The sequence below is a fragment of the Drosophila novamexicana genome, unplaced genomic scaffold (genome assembly GCF_003285875.2).
Source record: "Drosophila novamexicana strain 15010-1031.04,08,12 unplaced genomic scaffold, DnovRS2.1 tig00000387-arrow-pilon, whole genome shotgun sequence".
Classification (NCBI taxonomy): Eukaryota; Metazoa; Arthropoda; class Insecta; order Diptera; family Drosophilidae; genus Drosophila; species Drosophila novamexicana.
Window position 1 is genome coordinate 1971285 of NW_020824800.1, and position 20710 is coordinate 1991994.

General features: G+C 36.7%; 5 protein-coding genes across 7 annotated transcripts; 2 read left to right on the plus strand and 3 right to left on the minus strand.

Annotated features, from left to right (window-relative positions):
- Nucleotides 1–1348: 1348 nt before the first annotated feature.
- Nucleotides 1349–12660, minus strand: LOC115759922 (kinesin-like protein KIF21A). Of its 3 annotated transcripts, none has more exons than XM_030701057.1 (12): nucleotides 12569–12660; nucleotides 9474–9543; nucleotides 8622–8760; nucleotides 8153–8562; nucleotides 7347–7917; nucleotides 6892–7240; nucleotides 6692–6835; nucleotides 6443–6634; nucleotides 5595–5797; nucleotides 4472–5433; nucleotides 1551–1635; nucleotides 1349–1491 (listed from the first exon to the last, which is right to left on the minus strand). In XM_030701057.1, the coding sequence occupies exons 2-12, from the start codon at nucleotides 9527–9529 to the stop codon at nucleotides 1423–1425; spliced, it is 3180 nt and encodes a 1059-aa protein (XP_030556917.1). In that variant the 5' UTR covers nucleotides 9530–9543; nucleotides 12569–12660; the 3' UTR covers nucleotides 1349–1422. The 3 variants fall into 3 exon arrangements, with proteins under 3 accessions (XP_030556917.1, XP_030556916.1, XP_030556918.1); XM_030701056.1 differs by lacking the exon at nucleotides 12569–12660 and adding an exon at nucleotides 11515–11563; XM_030701058.1 differs by lacking the exons at nucleotides 1349–1491; nucleotides 12569–12660 and adding exons at nucleotides 1688–1797; nucleotides 11515–11568 and having other exon boundaries at nucleotides 1553–1635.
- A 1059-nt stretch (nucleotides 12661–13719) lies between these two features.
- LOC115759927 (myotrophin) lies at nucleotides 13720–15207 on the plus strand. Its single transcript, XM_030701064.1, has 4 exons — nucleotides 13720–13849; nucleotides 13912–14022; nucleotides 14915–14998; nucleotides 15056–15207. The coding sequence occupies exons 1-4, from the start codon at nucleotides 13766–13768 to the stop codon at nucleotides 15146–15148; spliced, it is 372 nt and encodes a 123-aa protein (XP_030556924.1). The 5' UTR covers nucleotides 13720–13765; the 3' UTR covers nucleotides 15149–15207.
- An 824-nt stretch (nucleotides 15208–16031) lies between these two features.
- Nucleotides 16032–17039, minus strand: LOC115759926 (ubiquitin-40S ribosomal protein S27a). The gene is made up of 2 exons (XM_030701063.1): nucleotides 16700–17039; nucleotides 16032–16257 (listed from the first exon to the last, which is right to left on the minus strand). The coding sequence occupies exons 1-2, from the start codon at nucleotides 17018–17020 to the stop codon at nucleotides 16108–16110; spliced, it is 471 nt and encodes a 156-aa protein (XP_030556923.1). The 5' UTR covers nucleotides 17021–17039; the 3' UTR covers nucleotides 16032–16107.
- Nucleotides 17040–17168: 129 nt separating this feature from the next.
- Nucleotides 17169–18026, minus strand: LOC115759924 (ribosome biogenesis protein NSA2 homolog). Its single transcript, XM_030701061.1, has one exon. The coding sequence runs from the start codon at nucleotides 17998–18000 to the stop codon at nucleotides 17221–17223; it is 780 nt and encodes a 259-aa protein (XP_030556921.1). The 5' UTR covers nucleotides 18001–18026; the 3' UTR covers nucleotides 17169–17220.
- Nucleotides 18027–19388: 1362 nt separating this feature from the next.
- On the plus strand, nucleotides 19389–20404 carry LOC115759925 (BLOC-1-related complex subunit 8 homolog). Its single transcript, XM_030701062.1, has 4 exons — nucleotides 19389–19407; nucleotides 19539–19660; nucleotides 19726–19796; nucleotides 19863–20404. The coding sequence occupies exons 2-4, from the start codon at nucleotides 19603–19605 to the stop codon at nucleotides 20292–20294; spliced, it is 561 nt and encodes a 186-aa protein (XP_030556922.1). The 5' UTR covers nucleotides 19389–19407; nucleotides 19539–19602; the 3' UTR covers nucleotides 20295–20404.
- Nucleotides 20405–20710: the final 306 nt, after the last annotated feature.

Here is a 20710-nt window from a genome sequence, read left to right on the forward strand (position 1 = left end):
TGTCACTGGCTCAGCTAGATTATAACAGTGCCAGTCTACTTTTTGGTTTGAACAGTAGGCTTTCCTGCATGCGCTGGGCTCCGACCTCCCAGTGGTCATTGCTTGCGTATGGTTGTTGGGGGTTGACTCAGTTGAGGTTAGGCTTTAGATATTTTTGACTTGTGCTTGAAAATAAGGCTTTCGAAAGGCTCGATTTCAAAACCATTACAAATATTATTATATAACGATTTTATGTTAACGTGGCGAAACGGAGTGACAACGCCGGACAATGGACTGCCCACATAAGAGTGCCTCCTGCACGGTGCTTGGGTGCACCTCAATAACGCGGTCGACTCCTCGGGGTCCACATCGCGGTCGCCGCTGGATCAGCCTGGAGTTGAGTGCTGCCTTTACACTGACGAAGAGAGTTCTAAAATCCTTCGGGGTCAGGAGGTGGTTTCCGACAGGTCGAAGGTACATTTGCTTTTCGTTTTCACTCCTGCCTCCGAAAGACTTGCTAAGAAACGTACTCTGTGCCTCCTGCTCCACCTGCTACGACTATGTTGGAGGCAAAACAAACGAAGAGCCATATACGGATTGATTGCCACAATTGCCAAAAGTTATGCTGGTATATGTTGAATGATCTGGGTCAACAGTTGAGACTTACAAGAACGGTTCTACCGAAATTTGGCCTCATACGGAATAGGAGCATTTACAAACCAAAACCGAATTTGCAACAACGCAAAGGAACAGGAACATTCTGCTCTCTTTTACGAGTGAAGGGAATTGAAGGTTTGGCTATCGATTGGGTAGTTCTAATTGATTTATTTATTTGATTTCACATGATGGTGAAACATGTTAATTTTCGTTGGGTCTGGATTCTAAAGCCAAAGAGATTTGAAATAAGAGTTTAATATCGATTTTTATCAATTGTTTGGAAACGGATGTGTCGATTACCGGAAACGGAGTACCTGCGATCAAAATTTGAAGTCTCGAGCTCTTATAGGTTCTGACCTTCATACATACGGATGGATAGACATATAGATAGAAGGACAGACAGACGGGCATGGCTAGACCGAATCGGTTATTGACGGGAGTATCTGACTAATTGATAGCCTGAACATAGTATATGAATTGAACATGACGTTAAGGTTGCCAACACCAATTACTATATGTAAATTCTAAATATTTAGAAAATAATTCCTCTAGTAAAGTTTCCCACAACTCCTCAACACTCCTCAAGTTGTTCGAAATACTGTGATATAAGTAGGTTGCAATAAAAAGAACCACCGAAATGTAGCAATCAGAGACGGTATTTATTTACTCAATCTCTACAAAGAAACGCTTTTTATACATTTGTACAATGATTTATTTTATTATATAAAGTTAGGTTATTTTAACATTCGTATTTAAACTTATACAAATACATTTCTAAGAACCATCTTACTGGAAGGACTCAGATCCACTAGCCATAATTACATTCAGTTGGTCAAGATGATGTGGTTTAAGTGTCTGCGTATACAAATCAAATTACAATATTTGTCTTATAAATCATATAATATAATACGTACTTGGCTAGGTAAGCCTGTTTCTCCAAAAAGGAGATCATGTCGCCGGGCTGTACGTCCGCGTACTTTCGGGCTTTTATCAGGGCAACTAAAATTGAAATATAAATAAAAAATAACAACAAAATTTCTTGATTACTAACATTCAAAACATTTTTAGTAATCCGAGGAATTGCATACTGTTTCGAATAATTGATTGATTGTAGAGTAAGCTTCATTTGTACCTAATAAAATCGTGAGCACTCCGAATTTGCTTGCATCATGTAAAAAAAGTAAAATATTCTTTTTTTTTAAACATGTTATTTTCAAATTTACGATTCAAAGTGTTGTCTTTATAATATTTAAGTGTTATCGTTTTATTTGTGGTCTAACGGCTCTTGATTTTCTTAAGTTGGTTGCGTCGTTGAGTTTGGAATTACACATTTATTTAAATTGTATATGTAAGTCAACATGCCAAATTAAGGTTTCTTAGAAAATTGACGGTCGAAAAGGTAACCTCGCGCACCTACTCATGCTCAGAGAGCGCATACATGCTAAACTGTCTATCCCTTGTGTCTGCTGACGAACGGCAGGTTCCCTCAGAGGCCACCTGGCAGACTCGCAGACACTGTCGCAGACTCGGCCTGACTCCCTTCCCTCGAATGATCTTTGATCATAGTTAACACGTACATTGGGCTGTCGATTCTCCGCTCTGCATTGGTTGGTCCCCCTTTCTTTATCTTTCTCTCCCACACTCGATTTTTCAACCATGCGGTAGATACCTAGTACAAGGAATCCCTGAATACTCAGTAGGTCATTGGGGATGGTTGGTACCAGCGACGACACGACCAACCTTCTGACCCGGATCTCAGCAACCCATACATTTTACTCTAGGTGTCCCAGGAAAGAGCGAGCTGGGCTGGGGTGAAGCCCAAGAAAACTTCCTTACAGTTGGCGCCCGGATAATGCCTCCGAGATTGGCGGATTTGGTATATTTCCTCCACACAAGCAAGAAAAAAGTTAACATGTAGGCTTTCCCTTTGGCCATGGTCATATGGTCGGACCTTAGCTCATGGGGCATTCAGAAACAGACAGAGCAAAAGAGCGGCGACAGAGTAACAGAGTCACAACAGTGACGTGGAAGTGACGCACATTTCCAACTTAGCGAGAGAGAGACCAGTGTAGACCTTTAAGGTCTAAGCTTTCCGTAATAGGCAAACTCTCCAAGAATAATATTCAACTAGTTCCCGTGGCCAATATGTTGATTAACTTTATTTTGGGTAGTGCCTTCCTTTGCAGGATATAAGCAAAGATTCAATGTGCGAGCGTACCTGCAGTTAACTTCCTGTTTGATTTATTGTCATACTCTAAGTGACCCCACGTGACTCAGCAATAGGGTCCCCAACGATCCCTCGAAGGATAACAAAGAGAACTTCACTCAACACGGCGAGTTCGTAAAACCGAGCAGGACAGCAAAAACACCGTAGGTCAACGAGTGATCCCACCGACTGCGTAGATACCGAGAAGGACTCTACTGACCTATACACAACCTAACCAGGTTGCAGCTGGAAGCCACTAGATGCTGCCGTCGCACGTGATTGAAATCTCTTCATGAACCCAGTTGGATATCCGGTGCATTAACACGGAGAGGAGATAGCAGCAATGAACGACACGGTTAACCTGTCCATGATTGCAGCTACCGCGACAGGGTCCGACCGGCCGAGGAAGAACAGGTTTCCTAAAACCTGTGCGCCGTCAGCGAGCACAGACATAATCTACTGGGTGCTCTGTACGCGGAGGTGACGACGGGATTGGGTGCTTTAAGTAATACTCAACGTGCTTCGAAGAGACAAAGCCACAAGAATAAACTCTGGAGGCGAGATTTGCTGCCCACCCTAGGGACACTGGTATTAGTATGCCAACACAACTTTTCCATGACTGCCGAGGACATCGCGGACAAGCTTGTTTAAGCATTCGACAATAGAAGATAGGAGAAGAAGACTTAAGAGTCCTAAGCTAGGGAGAAAGCGGACGAATTAGCGGGCGACCTGATTATAAAGCCCATCGACCTGGACTTGGAGCGAGCGAAGACGCAGCAGGGCTTTCGAGAGCATATATCTATCGTATATCTATGTGTAGGGGATATACTAGAGATTAACTTAAAGGAAACTTATGTACAAGGCGGCTCCAGGATATGGCAGAACCAGTTTGGACAGCCGCTTGGCAGTTAGTAATTTGCCCATAGAAACATGAACCAGGACTACCAGCAACAGGGTGTTGAGATGTCCGTCTCGACGTGAGTACAACCAACAGGAAAAACAAAAATACGCACAAACCCTGGGAGCAGAAGATGTCAATGCAGTTCTTCCTAGTGGTCCGTCCTTGTGAGATCCGTGTATCCCAATACTTCGTCGGATCGGGAACAACCTTCCGCTTGCCAACAGCGGATAGACCCTCTGAAGTCTTCCCCGATCGGTTGGGATGGTTGAATGTTTTAATCGGACACTTGTGGACTACCTGGCCAAATTAGTCGCTGTCGCTATTTAATAATCTTGCTCGGTGTATTGACTGCTGTTGCTGTCCCCCGCCTACTACAAACATTTAGTTCCGCTCGGCGACCCGTAGCGATCCCTCGGGCCCAATTTCACTACAATCTAATAAATAAAAAATAATGTATAGTATGGTTTTATTTAATAATTGATTTTTAAACCCCCTAATCTATATAAAACAGACAGACGGACTGACAAACAGATTTAATCTACTGTCTGTGTTGCTAGCGAAACCCCGAATAAAAGCTAGAACCAAATATTTCCTAATGTTATCGACGTTCCCTGGCTGTAAATACGGCTGGCGATAATAATCTAGGCATCGATTTTAAAAATATATATCATTTGGATAAAAACTTATAATTAATTCTAAGTGAAGGGTTATTAACAACTAGCTCTTACTTTTCAACATCTGTGATGGGTGGCGAACATCTTGTTTCCGGCACTTGCTCTTCGATAAAGGATGGTTCTTCGCGAGGAATATCATAAGTTCCGTTGCTGATTAGAGACTTTTGCGACCAGCTGCGATTTAAATTATTTAAGCGAAGCTTGTCATCCATATTTAGAGAATCAAACAAATCCAAAATTTGTTCATTATTGCTGTTTGCCAAAAAAAATTGCAAAATTTGTTGTTGTATGCCACTTTCATGTTGGGCTTCTTTTAGTAAGGCTTCATGTTCTTGCAAACGGTTTTCGATCATTGACGAGTTACACGTAATAAAAATAGCGTTGTCCGACAATTTTTGTAGTAAGTATTTAGCTTCTTCCACTGTACTTATTGTGTCTAAGATGCCCTGAATTTTAAACGCATCATTGTGCGCTGGGTCTTTCATATCTTCAAACTCCATAATAGCTTTTTGAACATGTTCTATATTCTCCTGTACATAGCCTATATTTGTTTTAAGATTATCTTCTTCGTTTGAATACTCAGATCCCCCTTCAACATTTTGCGGATCTTTAATTATTTTCAATTCTCGGCAGAGTTGTTCCCTTTCTTTAACAAGGCGTTCCAACTCAGTCTCCAATTGACTAATTAACTGCTTGTTTCTGGCTGACTGTATTATAGTGCGAGATAATGTTTCCCAACGATGATGCAAGGAGCGTGTTTGTTCCATTTTTGATGCTGACTGTTTTGTCGTTCTTTGCCATACATGCCCACTGCGTTGGCTTCTGCGCAGAGCGGACACTTCTTCAGTTTTCCTTTTCAAAATTTGCTCCTTTGCACTCATTTTGGCTTGTAAGGACAAAACTTCATTTTTTTGCCGTCTCTGCTCCTTACGTAATTGGGCAATTTCTCGCGTTTTCCTTGTATTTTCCTCTCTATGCTGGCTTGTTTGCTCTGATATTTTCTTCATTAACCTTACCTGAAATATTACAATTTTTGAAAATATTTTTAATAGTTTAATTTTCTATGCCTTGTATACCTTAAAAAAATATATAGTAGGGATGCAATTATTATTATTAGTATTATCTTTTTGAGTCTTAAACTAGTATGTTTAAATTCCTATTTTTATTGTTTACTTGCCTTACTACATTTTAATTCATTAAGTTCCATTCGCAAGTTTTGCAGTTTTATTTCTTGTGTTTTGAGCTCCTTTTGTTGTCGAATATGTTCTCTTTGTGTCTGTTGCAATCTTTTGAGTTCGCGGTTCATGTCATTAAGCTTACGCTCATATTCCATTTTAACTGATTTTAAATTGTCTTTTGGTTGATTATTTGAAGAGGAAGCTGCAAATATATTACGATTTTTAAGTATGTTAATAGAATGTTTTAAATTATCGATGGATCCCCTCGTTTCTCATTTATCAAAAATGTTGGTTTCCAGCCTCGGGTTTCATTTGAATAAGTTCGGACTCCTGTTCTTTTTTTTATATACGACGAGACATCTCTATAATGTTTAAATCTGGGATTCAGGCAATTCCCAATTGGTGCCCTCCACGCACCCCCATCTAGCGAATTCAATTAGGACGCCAGCGTAACTGGTCTTCCAGTGCGTATCAGCATTACCAATATAGAAAAAATATAGGATTGCCAGCGCAAAACATTTCAAAATCCATAATATATATAAATGAATGAAACAATGTATGTTTGTATACAAATGTATGTAAGCATATGCACCAGAACCAGATGATCAAATCTGTAAATCTACTTTTAATAAACCAATTCTACAACCAGGATTCGCGCGTGAGAAAATCGAGGTAAAGCTCTTCTAATATTCACGGCAGATAGTATTGTATAGTATACTTCGACTTGTGATTATAATGTAAAAAATATTATTTGATTTAATGTAAAATACAAAAATAAAGCAATTCCATTGTAGAATATCTAAGGTATAACAAGATAGTCTTAACAAAGCATCACCTGAAAACTTACCCATATTTGCAAGCACCTCATCTCTTTCCTTTTGCGTGCTAAAGATTTTCGATGTTAATGCCGTCAGTTTTTCTTCATAGTGTTGCCGCATAACTTGCATTCTCTCTTGAGACAGCTCCAACTGTTCAATTAATTTAGTTTTTATTTCTATATCTGAATTAATTTCATTTAAATCATCTTCCATTTCTTTTTCTGCAAAAATAACGAAATTTAATACATTCATTTATTATACCCCTAATTTATTATTACCATTAGGATCACTTTCGCTGTCTGAAAAGTCCAGTTCTATTAAATGATTATTTTCATTAGGTATGCCAGGTAATGAACGAAACATTAAAAGTTCCCGTTCTTTCTCTAAGCCTCTTTTTGCTATGTCTATAATAACGCTCGGATCTGCGAAAAACAAACTTTGAAATATTTATCACAATAGCGTTTATAAAAATTCTTACCGTCGCGAACTGTTTTATTAGCACGTGGTGAATTTCCTGTCGAATTGTATTTCTTCAACTGTTGACACATATCTTCCGATTCTAGTAATTTTGCTTGTAATTTTTCAATCTCCATTATATAATTTCCAACCATATTGGCAACTGTTATATCAGAGCTGTCGCCGTTTGCCCATTCGTGAGTTTGTTTTTCAAGTTTAAGCTGTGCATTTCGATCTACTAATATGTTAATAGTCTCCTGCATTGACTTAAGTCGCTGCTGTAAACGTTTATTATCAGCCAATAACATTGTATTTTCATAAAATGTGTCTGAAATTGACGTATTCCCTTGGGAATCCAACACACGTTTACCCTGTAAGAAAACATAGTATTACAATATGGTACTGTTATTATTATTATTATTAGTTCTATTTTACATTTACCCACCCTACTATTGATATTAAACAAATTGTATTTACCTGTTTATATTCCAAAAGCTCCAATTGCAAGGCTGCGACTTCTCTTCGCAATAACGAAATTGTTCGAGAACTTTGATCTTGGTTAATCTGAACTTTGTTTTTAATGTTGCGGGCTCTATTTGCATACTTCAATGTATTCAATGTTTCCATAAAGTCCCGATCACTTGGAGATATGCAGGCAATCATTAATGTTTGACTGTTACCTCCCAAAGAATCTTGCAGAAGTCGTGTAAGCTTTGAGTCTCGATATGGCACATGCGAAGCCTTCTTTGATTTATCTCCCAATGCGGAGATACAATTTCCAAGTGCTAGCAGGCCACAATTAATTGATATTCCCTCGCGGGCACGTTCTCCTGTGGCTAATGTTCGTTTTAATCGTTCCGAACCAGCTAAATCAACAAAATGAAACTTAGACGTCAAAGTTTCAAAGTCGCTATCCACAAAATTTACTTTTGGCTCAACTACATGCTGTCTGCGAACAAATATTGTGAACACTGCATGCGATCGAGAAGATAGATCATTCATTTTAGTTGACGCAGTTGTACGGGCTAAGGCGCCTTGCTGGAGAAATCTGTGACAATATAATGGAAATTGTAAGGTGGCAAATACATTTTTTAAAAAGGTTGCAGGGTGAGAGTAATATTTTTAATTTCAATTTTAAAAAACTTGCCGATTCAACGGTGGAAGCTATTCATTGTCTTGATTTGGGTGTAGCAAATCTTATTTGCGAATGAAAAGTTTATCTGATTACAGGAAGCATGAGCAAGTGATTTCTCTGTTCCAGAATTTAGCTATGATCTACTCACTTTAGGGCCTCTTGGGGTTCATTTATAGGTTTAATCGTTGCACCCGCTATATTAATTTCTCCGTTTCCACTTTCATGAATTTTAAAAGTTGAATTTTTATTGAATGGATCTAAAAGATCAATAATATCCTCGTTGTATAGCTCTATAAACTGGACAGCCACGCTAAATTGTGAATTTGTGACGGAAACGTCATTATCTTCTGGATGCTGCATTCTTTCAATACCGGCGAATATATGTCGGATTGCGCGAGGTATTATTCCAAGACGATAGTCGCCAGAAGTGGGGTCAAGTCCCGACCCCATTGTGTATGTCTTCCCAGAGCCAGTTTGACCGTACGCAAGTACTGTAGCGTTATAGCCATATAAGGTTCCCTCAACCAAACGCTCCACACATTCGGTATATATATCACACTACGAAATAAAGAACATTAAATAAATTGATTGTTTTGTGGTTGCTGCCGTAAACGTACCTGATTTGAATCCACGTCGTATACATAATCAAAGGTAAACGCCTTGTCAGATCCTAAAACGATTTGCTGCTCACCAGGTGTTACGGTTGTACATATTCGGCACATATCAATTAGCTCCCTTGAATTTTGCGGACGGATTCTGCATAAATCCGAAACATAAAATCAAATTTTGTTCAAAAAACTAATTACCTTAGCTTAGTCTATTCAAAAGGTCCTAAATAATAACGCAGTTTAATGGGAAATACATTTGTTTGATATGCATATATTTGAGTCTTACACTTAAGCCCTGAAATTTTCGTTAATATGGGACCATAAAAACCGAATTTATTCAAGAATTTATTTAGCAAATTGAGATTTTAATTCTTCATACGTTCGAAAACATACACTGAATTAAAGCTCAATGATGTGAATCTATGATTCAATGATGCTTTGCCAGAAACGTTTTAGTGTTGGGTGCACCCTTTCTATATAGCTTTGCATCCATCTGTAAGCCACGGCCGGCTATCGGAGGCTGCCATCTTTCTATTAGGCTATCCCGCTTGAGGTAAACACGTTGAATTCTCCCCCAAAGTACAGTTAAGGAAGCCCTAATACGTCATTTTTGTTCCCAATATATTATGTTGTCAGTTCAAACAGACATCATTGTATCCTGCGATCAGCAAATAGTATATTTATAGCTTATAGTTAAAACTAACCGTTTTGAGTACCAAAACAGGCCCTAAACTAAAACAAAGGTTAAAAAACTTAAAAAAGAACCCATTTTTACTAACATTAAGTTATAGAAAAAATCATTTTTGACTTTGTATTTGTCGCTAAACAACCAACACCAAGTTTTGTTTTATTTTTACTCACCGTACTGCAACTCGAACTAAGCAATCCTTATCGGCAGCATCAGCTTCAGTAGCCATGATGGATTGATACACTAAAATATATAGAATTCTATTAATAGTCTGTGGGTATATTGTATTGTCTGTGTAACTAATTGTAATTGTAATAACTAATTAATTAATTAAATTAATACAAACAATAAATAAAGTATAGATTCTTTACAAATCTTAAAATAGTGAGCTTGTATGGAACAAAGCCTATAATAATACAGGTATTTTCTACGAACGCACATAAGGATTGTATATGTCTGAGTATGTATGTGTGTTAATGTATGTATGTATGTATATATGTGTGTGTGTTAGTGTATGTATGCATATACGAATATATGTATGTATTCATGCATCTTTGTTTTCTAATGCCAAACGAAGACCAAGCTTATTTGTCGCTGTGCTGCAAATTTAAATGCAACGAATTTCTGCCAAGTGCTCTCCTCCTCGATTCTCAAGAATTTAAGTAGGCTCTGCAGTTTTTCATGCCTAGCCAGTGGTGTAGTGTTTTTTTTCGTTTTTTTTTTTTTTGGTTTTTTTTTTTTGGTTTTTTTTGTTGGTGTTTTTTTTTGTTTTTTTTTGTTGTTTTTTTTGTTGTTTTTTTTTGTTGTTTTTTTGTTGTTTTTTTTTTGTGTTTTTCTTGTGTTTTTCTTGTATGTGTGTTAATTTATATGTAGGTACATATGTATGTATGTACATATAAATGTATATACATATGTATGTATGTATGTATGTACATATGTATGTATGTACATATGTATGTATGTACATATGTATGTATGTATGTATGTACATATGTATGTATGTATGTATGTACATATGTATGTATGTACATATGTATGTATGTACATATGTATGTATGTACATATGTATGTATGTACATATGTGTATGTATGTGTGTGTGTGTGTGTGTGTGTATGTATGTATGTATGTATGCGTGTGTGTGTATGTATGTGTGTGTGTGTATGTATGTGTGTGTATGTATGTATGTATGTGTGTGTGTGCATGTATGTGTGTTTGTGTGTATGTATGTTTCTATGTATGCGTGTGTGTATGTTTCGACATACATATGTATGCCTGTTTGCATATATACAAACAGACATGCAGGCAGACATATAGACATATATATACAAACATGCGTACATACATATCCAGCATGCATGCATACATATGTATGTGCATGTATATATATATTTATGTGTGTATATGTATGCATACATACATGCGTGGTATCCGGATATGGTATCATACATGTACGCATGTTTGCATATATACGAAACAAACATGTACACATACAAACAGGCATACATATGCAAATTTAAAATTCTCCCAAAAATTCCTTGAATCACGTTGCTACCGAGGAAAATTGATCTGCAACAAGTGTGAATTGATTTCCCATATGATAAAGAATGAATCCGAAACGTAACCCACCAAATCTTTCACCCCCATTTTCATCAAGGAGGAATGGATTTTCCGAAAAGTGTGAAACACCCGTTAAATGAATTTAAACAAAGATCTTTGATAATGAAATCGGATGGCAAACTACACAATTAGCGTGCAGCTTCATCACATAAGGTAAGTACATTAAAATTTCCTAGCTCTTACGGTTTAGGCTGTGCTTTGATCAGTCAACAGTCAGTCAGTCAGGACAAATAGTTTTATATATAGAGATAATAATTAGCATAATGAAAAAATTTTCGCTTTATAGCCTTCATCTTTTACACCTTACTCTAATTAGCTGCCAATATTAGGTACTCGAGAACTTGTTAATAACAAAATGTATATAAATTTAACAACAAAAAAAATGAAGTGTTCAGGGTATACCCTAGTTGGAAACTACTGACAAGAACCTCTTGTTCCTTTTTGTCCTTATGTCGGTTCGTTCAGTTGATTGCTCGGCAGACGGCATAAATTATTTGTTTACATGTTTAAAAGTGCTTGCTAGCTTAACAAACAGAGGACGTAGCCCAATCTGATGCTGGTTGCAAAAGGTACAGGGTATTTCCTTACTTACTTACTTTCTAATGCTTGTCACCAATTTCGAAAAAGATAGCGCTAAGACAGAATACGGTTATTTTGTGACCAGTTATAAAAATCCAATTAATTTTAATTTTGAACAGTGCATAGCCTTCTCCGTTATATTTTAAGCAATTAAGAATGACTTATTTTAACGATTTTAAATTTCTTTGTGACAATATAACAAGTGGATACCGTTTGGTTAACCTCCAGTTAATTTATAGATCGATTTTTATCGATTGTATACCGGGCAAGTTATCGATTATTGAAAATATAATTGCGCTACGAGGACGTACGTTAAAACTTTGAAGTCGAACCTTTAGAGGTTCTGCGATAAGCGCGTTTATACAAGCGGATAGACGGACATGGTTAGATCGACTCAGCTATTAATGCTGATCAGGAATATACATATATATATATACTTTAAGGTCGGAGATGCTTCCCTCTGGCTGTTACATACATTTGCCAAAAAGACAACAATTTACCCTGTTTACACATTTTCAATAGTTTTAAGGTTGATTTGGAATTTCTAAAGGTAGATCTCTGCCTTAGTTATTTACACATTTGGATGCCCTGCAATTTTCATAATGATTCAACAGTTATTTGGGCTTCAGATGGCTTGTAGGCGTCCATATGTGTGTGTTTTCGTGTATGTACAGAAGCTCAAGTAGATAGGCGCTGAGTTCAGGGGCATTTCGGACTAAAGCACAGTAACCTGTTTAAGTATATGATTAGTAAGTAAGTTTAAATATGTAGGCATGACGTATTTGTTATTGTTTTTTATAAATATAAAATGACATCAATCTGTTGTTATTGAATTTCATACATTTATTGTTATTTTGCGACTCAATAAAACGGAAATCACTTCCTTTATATTTATAATAATAAAATTAAGGCACAAGTATATATGTGTATAAAAATGCGCAACAAACAAATGCATATACAACCTATGTAATTAAAAACACTTGACACCTGCTGTTTACAAACAGCTACTCAGCCTTAATTCAATTTCCATGAATTTATAAAAGAAATTTCTATAATGAAAATATGACATACCAAACAAAATAGGTATATTCAATACCTGTTACACAAATGTATTAGGTATTCTTTAAAGATCTACAGCTTTTCTGTGTATTTACATTCCTATGTGCTCTTTTATGGTGGAGATGCATGTCAGAGATGGGTTGCTCACGAGTAAGTGAACAAAAAAGTGTTGCTCACTAAAATGAACTAGTGAGCGTGTTCCTTTCTTATTGTTTTTTTCTGCTCAGCTGTTCACTGTTGATCAGTCGTTCGTCTGTTCACAATGTTCATGTCGAAAAGTAGTTATTTTAGTCACTGTTTTTTGGTGTGACTGACAGTGCTGCCATATATTGCGCAGCCAAAAAAGCTAGATCTTATTGTAACGACAACGAAAAACAGTCAAATGTCTTACATAAAGCTAAACAAAAAGATGAACATTCAGTAGGGTTTGTAATAAAAGTAATAGAGTATTCTAATAAAAAAAATTTTAAGTTGAAAACATTTTATAACAAATTTATAGTCAATTAAAAATAGATGTTATAATTAATTTAATTAAGCTTTATAATAACTACATTTCAATTATGTCATCTTAATTTTTATAATCATCGTCGTAGGATTCATCAGTGCCGTCAATATGCAAATAATTTGCCGAAAGTTTCTTGTCAAAGCTACTTTTTAAATTTGTTCACTCGGCAGCACATTATTTTGTGCATTTTGTTCGATGCATTTTAATTCGGTGCTCTCATAAAATTTTATAGCACACAAACTGTTAAAGTGATCCACTGGAGCCACAGCTGCAGTGTGCTAGACTAAAAATAAGCAGAGCGCGAGCTCTTGTTCTACCTTTTTCACTGGCACATGTGTAAAATATATTTGTTTTTTTTTTTTTTTTTTTTTTTTTTTTTTTTTTTTTGTATACACAACCATGCCTTTAAATTTTTTTAATTTAATATGCCAACTTAGTGTTTTAGAATTAGCCAGAATTCACGCTGCCCGCTGTTTTTATTTTTTCCAGCAATCAGACATTCAAAAAAGCCAGATCTCGTTAAAAAATCTGAACTGGTTTTGTCTTGTCTTGCAGCTGTTACTTTTGAAATAAATTACGAGAGTAACTAGTTACTTTTAATAATGGTAACTTGTGAAAGGTTGAGTAAACATCGTCCATCCCTACCACCTTTATTTTAGTGATTAGCAATAACAATTTATAATTTTAAATTATATACACAAAACATGAGCGAGGAAAACAATGAAAACATAATCTGGACCATTAAAAATGGAGAATTAGATGCCGTTCAAACAACGTTTAGCAACGATGTGCGTTAAACTATATACATCTAAATTAATTTTGTTGCTCAACAAAATAATATTATTTACAGACGCAGAAAGTTAACACAGAGATCAAAGGGAGATTTCCAATACATTATGCTGCTGATTTCGGCCAGCTAAATGTTCTGAAATATCTTATTAATTTGGGAGCCGATGTAAATGTAAGCATTAATAATTTCTGTTCATATTTCTGAGCATATCGGCTTGCTGTAAATGTATGTACATATCGTTAATTTACTGGAAGATCCTCATAAATCAACAATAGTTTTTGAAGTTTTCAATTGTTTACAAGCTTCAATTGCAAAGAAAAACTTACGCTTTTCACAACGAAATTTAAGTGGCTACACATATACATTCATACATACATATACGTGCGTATGTATGTGTTGATGAGTGTTTGCCGTGAACCGGTATTTTATTTTGTATACAAAAAATGTCTGCGTATTGGTAAAGTGTAAAAAAGCTGAAAACGGTATTTCATTATGAAAAGGACGAGCTTTTGCAAAAGCACGACGCTTACTGCGCTGCTTACGCTACGGATGCGCTGCATCCTCGCTCCCTTATGAGAAAAAAATGAATTCGTAATTGGCTTATGCCACCCAAATGTGTGAAATTACCAAAGCCCAAGTTTAAATCTCTAATGGAGTTTCCTATTTTCTTGGTGAGCGGGTTGAATGATGTTGGGAAGGACCCGACGAATGTGGACTACTATACGCTTTTTCCCATTTTCGACTACATCTTATATTATTATCTTATAAGAATGCTCTAATCAGGAAAGCCCGACCAAGACAGGGAACATATTAACTCTTTTGACACTAAGATTCAAAGAAATAAGCTCAGCTTGTAGTTTTCGTTCTATGAGAATATATCTCACTGCATCTTTTTACCAAGTTTCGGTAGATTAAGGGTGGAATAAGAGTTGTGAAACCATATATATTGTCTGAGGAACAGATGCAAGTGATATGGTGTGTGCAAGGTACTAAAGCACGGAAGGATTAGGCCAATAATATCGATTAGAGTATTATTAAAGATCTGTATCTGTATTTTGGACAGAGAAAAGACAAACATGGAATCACTCCACTTTTGGCGGCCGTGTGGGAAGGACATACAAAATGCGTGGAGTATCTATTGGAAAAAGTATGCTTGATAACGGAATCTATGGAAATCTAAAAACATATTACATTTATTTTATAGGGTGCAGATAAAAATGGATCCACTCCAAATGGTGAGAGTTATGCCGCAGTAGCAGAAAATGACGAAATCAAGAAACTGCTGTCCAATGTATAAACATAATTGTAAAACAATTTCAAATTAAAAACATATGAGCATTTTAATATATTAGAAAAGAAACAAGAACATGTAATATTTTCATTTACATTTAAATATTGAAGTGCGCCCAATATTTTGTTTGCGATCTCCGTGATGCTGACATCAATTGCCGGTAGTTAAAAGTGCTCCAATATCATTTTGGTCTCCGATCTGCTATGGTAGAGAGTTGTACTCAACATGGACGATATCGAAGAATTAGTTCTACAGGACTTGGGTGAGCACAATTCTACATTTAACGCCGGGATTTTAAACTAGAATGATCTAAAGGAGGAGTTACAAGCGTGCAAGCGGACTTGATTATGCGCGACTATGTCAACGGGTTGCAGGTCAGGAAGGGAGCAGCTGTATGTATGCTATATTGTACTTCACTGGATGAGTTGCGCGAGCTGCTGAGCTGCTCAGTTTCGACCAGATTCCTCAGAAGCCGCAAAAACTGGTAGGCAGAACTGATGTGCGTGTCAAGTAGCGAGCCCAAGCGAAAGGCAGCATATAGTCAACCAGTTCGCAAAGATCAGTTGTTTCAACTAGGACAGAGAACGACCGAATGCAAGCTAAGGCTGCTTGGCCAGCGGCCAGACGCAGCCTGTTTTCAGTGTTGGAGCACAAATCAGTAGAATCCGCTGCTGTTTTTGCACCTCCGCCAAATCGACGGCGATAGCTTTATCATTAGGACTGTAATTCTATGGTACAGACGCTTAGCCGAAAATCCATTAATCCACAGATTGCTCGTTGGTCACTTGAATTGGAACATCCTGATTATCGCATCGAACATAGACCTGGTAGCCACGCCCAATGAATTTCAATGCAAGCGGAGAAATAAGTTTAAAATCGCAACACAAGGTTTCAGGCTTGTTTTAGTTCATATTTATTTCATTTAATTACAGTAGAAATAATTGCCTGATCTAAAGCGCCGGCACTTACTTTTCTTCTGGCTTACTAAACACAAAAGTCAAGTTACATTTGCCACAGTAATGACGATCCTCGTGAGCAGCCATGAAGACACCAGCACCACAGTTCTCGCCAGGGCACTCGCGTCTCAAACGATGGATCTTACCGTTCTCGTCAACCTGCAATACAAAACAAGAGTTTTAGTGTTGACCGTGTAATACTCCAATATTTCCAATGCAAGAGTCTCCGATTATTGGGCGGGATGCCATTCAAACTTACTGGGAAATGTCTATTTCAACAGGTTGGGTCGTAACACACCTACCTTTCGAAATAGCACATAAATTGTATCTTACAAATCTACCTAACAAATTAAGCGAACAGCTTTAAACCTTCGTATTTAGCGTGGACAACAAAATGTTTCGCATCCACAAATAAATAATGCTAGCTTAATGGCAGCGTCAGCTAACATGAAACAAAAGCTATTTACTCCTTTTACTTGGTGAAAAAATATAGTTATGCTGGATAGAACAAGCACTTAAGAACCTCAAGCTCAAGACCAAGACTCAAGAATTCCAAGAACAGATCGAATCGTTAATCTGTGTTTCATTATTGAAGATATACCTTGTAGTATTTCAAGACAGCTAGCTTGACCTTCTTCCTCTTGTGCTTAATTTTCTTGGGAGTCGAGTAGTTCTTCTTCTTGCGTTTCTTGGCGCCACCACGCAGGCGGAGCACCAAATGCAAAGTGGACTCTTTCTGGATATTGTAGTCAGAAAGGGTGCGACCATCTTCCAGCTGCTTGCCAGCGAAAATCAAACGCTGCTGATCTGGAGGAATTCCTTCTTTGTCCTGGATCTTGGCTTTAACATTCTCGATGGTATCCGACGGTTCGACCTCAAGAGTGATGGTCTTACCCGTGAGGGTTTTTACAAAAATTTGCATCGTACACTCCCGGGGCCAACTGAAAAAGAAACTCGGTTAATATCGCAAAAATAAATCAAATAAAAACTAATGATAGGCCTTAATAATAAACTAGCTAAATATATAGATATATATATAAAGGACAGTCTTTTTTGTATTATTTTTATTATATATTTTTATTAAATGAACCAAGATACAAATAATAGTAATCTTACATATAATCATACAAGTAATACGGCATTCACAACTCCATCGTTTTCGGGATTGTTTGTAACTTGCGCATATTTACCCCAAACAACTTTGCCAGTTTGCGTTACCAAACCCAATTCGGAGATATTTACTTCTATAACCGTGCCCTTGGTGATCACACCCAAAGAGGTGAACATTGGGGAGCTGGGATTCTTTTTAACACCAATTATGGGTAAATGGAAAGTTGCTTTTAATTCTGGATGTGTAACATGCGCCTTCTTCATGCGCAATGCCATCGGCCGAATGAATCGCTCAAATTTCGGCGGTTTTCGCGTGAAGTTCTCGCCAACAAAAGTGACTTTTGTTACCATGCGCTTCCAGGCCTTCCGTTTGGTCTTTCCGGTCTTCAGAACCTTAAACACTTCGGCATCGGATTGAGCACGCACTTTTGGTATAGGCACATCCCATTTGCCAGCCTTCTCTTTACGTTTTTGCTTTATCATATTCGATAGAACCTTTGCCGTTGACTGGATGCCTCTGTCAAGCAGATAATGCGGTAGGGCTCCATCCTCAACCTTTTCTTCTTGTTTTTTGACCTTCTTCTCTTCGTGCGCTTGGATCTTTTTCTTTATTTGTATCTTCTCATTACGGCGCTCCTTGTTAAACAATTTCGCTTTAATGCCACGCAATTTCTGCGCTTTACGGGCACGCTCCTTCGGAAGTCGCGCTTCCTTCTTGCGCTTGCGTTCTTCATAGTCGAGCCGCCGACCGAACAACTTTCGATGGCGATCCATATACTCATTTTGCGGCATTTTTGTTGTACGTTCCTTGCGCCGACCTGCAACGCAAAATGTATTATTAAGTTAATACAATCGGGAAAATATGGCACTGTGAATTCTCCGATGAAGATCTTAGATCATATATGCAACTACATACATATGTGTTATGCATTACATACGCGCACATATGTATTTTTGATAATCCACAAGTGACATATTGTCCATACCTTACTTACCTTGATTAATCACAATTTATATAAAAATATCAACAATCATTTGAAGAATTCACATGCGTATGTACATCATATGTACATGGCAAAAATAGTTTCTTTAGCACTTTACCCGCTCGCAATATTACATGTGCATTCATAACAAATTATGGTCATGCACAATGTGCATGACTATAAATGCACGTTTTTTCATCCGTGTAATTTATATAAACGTTTACATTTACTTGATGATTCGTAAGTAAATATTTCATTTTAAGCTAGATTCTAATAATTGTTTTCTCTTTCTTCATAAAAATATTGCAATCACTTAATATTAAAACCATAAAACAAATTTTCGAAAAATTTACCCACCTTAGTCTGGCAAACGTACGATAAGAAAGAACCCGACAAACGTGGTGCGGACAGGAAGTGAAAAACTTTAAAAACAAGGTTGCTTATAAATTTTTATCGAATGATTTTTAACTCTAAAATAATCACACAAACATTTTCTTTTGGTACAGTGAAAAGAAACAGAAATATATAATCTTAGGCGATATAAATTCCAGTTGAAACAATATTTACAAAATAAAAAATTTACGAATACCTCCTTGGTGGATATGTAAATCAAAGATTCGGTGGGCTCGATTCGAGCTTAAATTCATTCAAGGATCTATATAAAAAATCATTTGAGATGTGTTTCACACTTTTCATAAAATCCAAGCTTTCTGGGTACTAAATGATATCTACAAATTTCATTTTGATGAAGTTTTAAGTTTTTAAGCAATTTGATTATTTCCAGCCACAAAAGTGGTTAATTAGCAAAAAACGAGTATATAAATATTTCGTTTCAGCTTTCTAGCTATTACGGTATGGTCTGGGTGTTGACCACCAATCAGTCAGTCAGGCCGAACAATTTTATAAATGGATATTTTTAATAAATATTTAACTTTTTTTTTGAGTGGGGTGGCGGAAACTTTAACATTTTAATATTTTTTTTGTTGAACGCAGTGGAAATTTTTGCTGCATCCTATGGTAACTGAGAGCCCTTATCGATATCCCGACTCTTAGTATCGATATCCCTTGAGACTCCTTACTTAACATATTAATATATTTTAAACGTATCGAGTTGGGTATATATCGCCCATCTCTATTATGTATTGACAAAATTTATTTGGAACAAGCTGTTTAGCTTTGTGTTATTTTGGTCATTTTTAAGTGGACTGTCAAATAAGTAATGCTTAGATGGACCTATAAAAAGTGTCGTAACGGTAGCTTTAAAGCTACTTGATACTGATCCTGAAAATACCTAAATTGTTAACAAAAACAGTGAAAGAAAGGCTCATTCTGAACATAAGCATTTAGGTTTATTTTCAGTTGAATCACTTTATGGGAAATTATTAGGGCGAAAATTTTCATTCTTATACGAATGCGAAAACAGAAAAGAATGGAACAAGGAAGTGATCTCAACTTCAAGGCAAAAAAAAGTAATTTGATTTATTTAAATACCAATACCATCACATATATTCTTTGTGTGTTTTCGACTTTTTAGCCTCAGAGAAACTGTCTGAAAATGTGCATATATTCGCCAATGACCCATCATTAGCTTTCTTTCGAATTCAGGTTTGTCTTCCTAATTTTCTTAATAGAAAACAAATCAAATATTAATTTATTCAATATGTATTCAAGGAACATATTCGTAAGGTTCTGCCTGCTATTATAGAGAAACGAGCCGAAGTTCTCGGCTTGCAAAGCAACTTACAAGGACATTGCTTCGATATGGAATATGGTGTTCAAGCACTCAAATCGATAGAAAAATCTGAAAATACTTTCTATAATATACAAGAAATTCTAAAGACTTCCATTTTTCTCAAACAACAACTAAAATATGAGGAAAGTAGAAAAAAAACAAAGAAGGAAAGCATCAAAAACTCGGTTTATAAACGATTTTCAGCGCATCTCGCATTAGAGCTTCCAGATTTGCCCGACTTTAGTGGAGTCATGCGCGACACTACCCAGCGAATGGAGACAATAATAGCAACTGGCCAAGGACTTACAAATATTTCAACTACTCAGTCCAATTCGGTCGAGCTTCAAAGGTCTCACACAACTTTACATTAGTTATATTAAGAGAACACGACTTGTTTTGCAACAAAACAACGTTTTATGCACTTACTAGCTTTGGCAAATAACATATAATATAATATATAATATAACATACATATAATAAGAATCTAGCGTATATCTCTCCTATGGGAACAATCAGCATTCTATACTCTATATAATAAAACGCACATTCCGCGCATCTGTAGGAGCTATAAAGCTAGCTTTAAGAGCTAGCAAGATTTGGTATTGGTACTCTTACTTTCTCGTTTACCTTGCCTCATGTCAGAGCTTCGAAATATGCTCTGTGCTAATTTTATTTCTGGCGCCTTGAGAGTTGGCTTTCCCTAGTGAATGTTGTGTAACCCCTTTTATCGATTTGCCCAGCTACATTATCACAAGATAAATTTCAGTATTCGATGTTTTCTGACCAA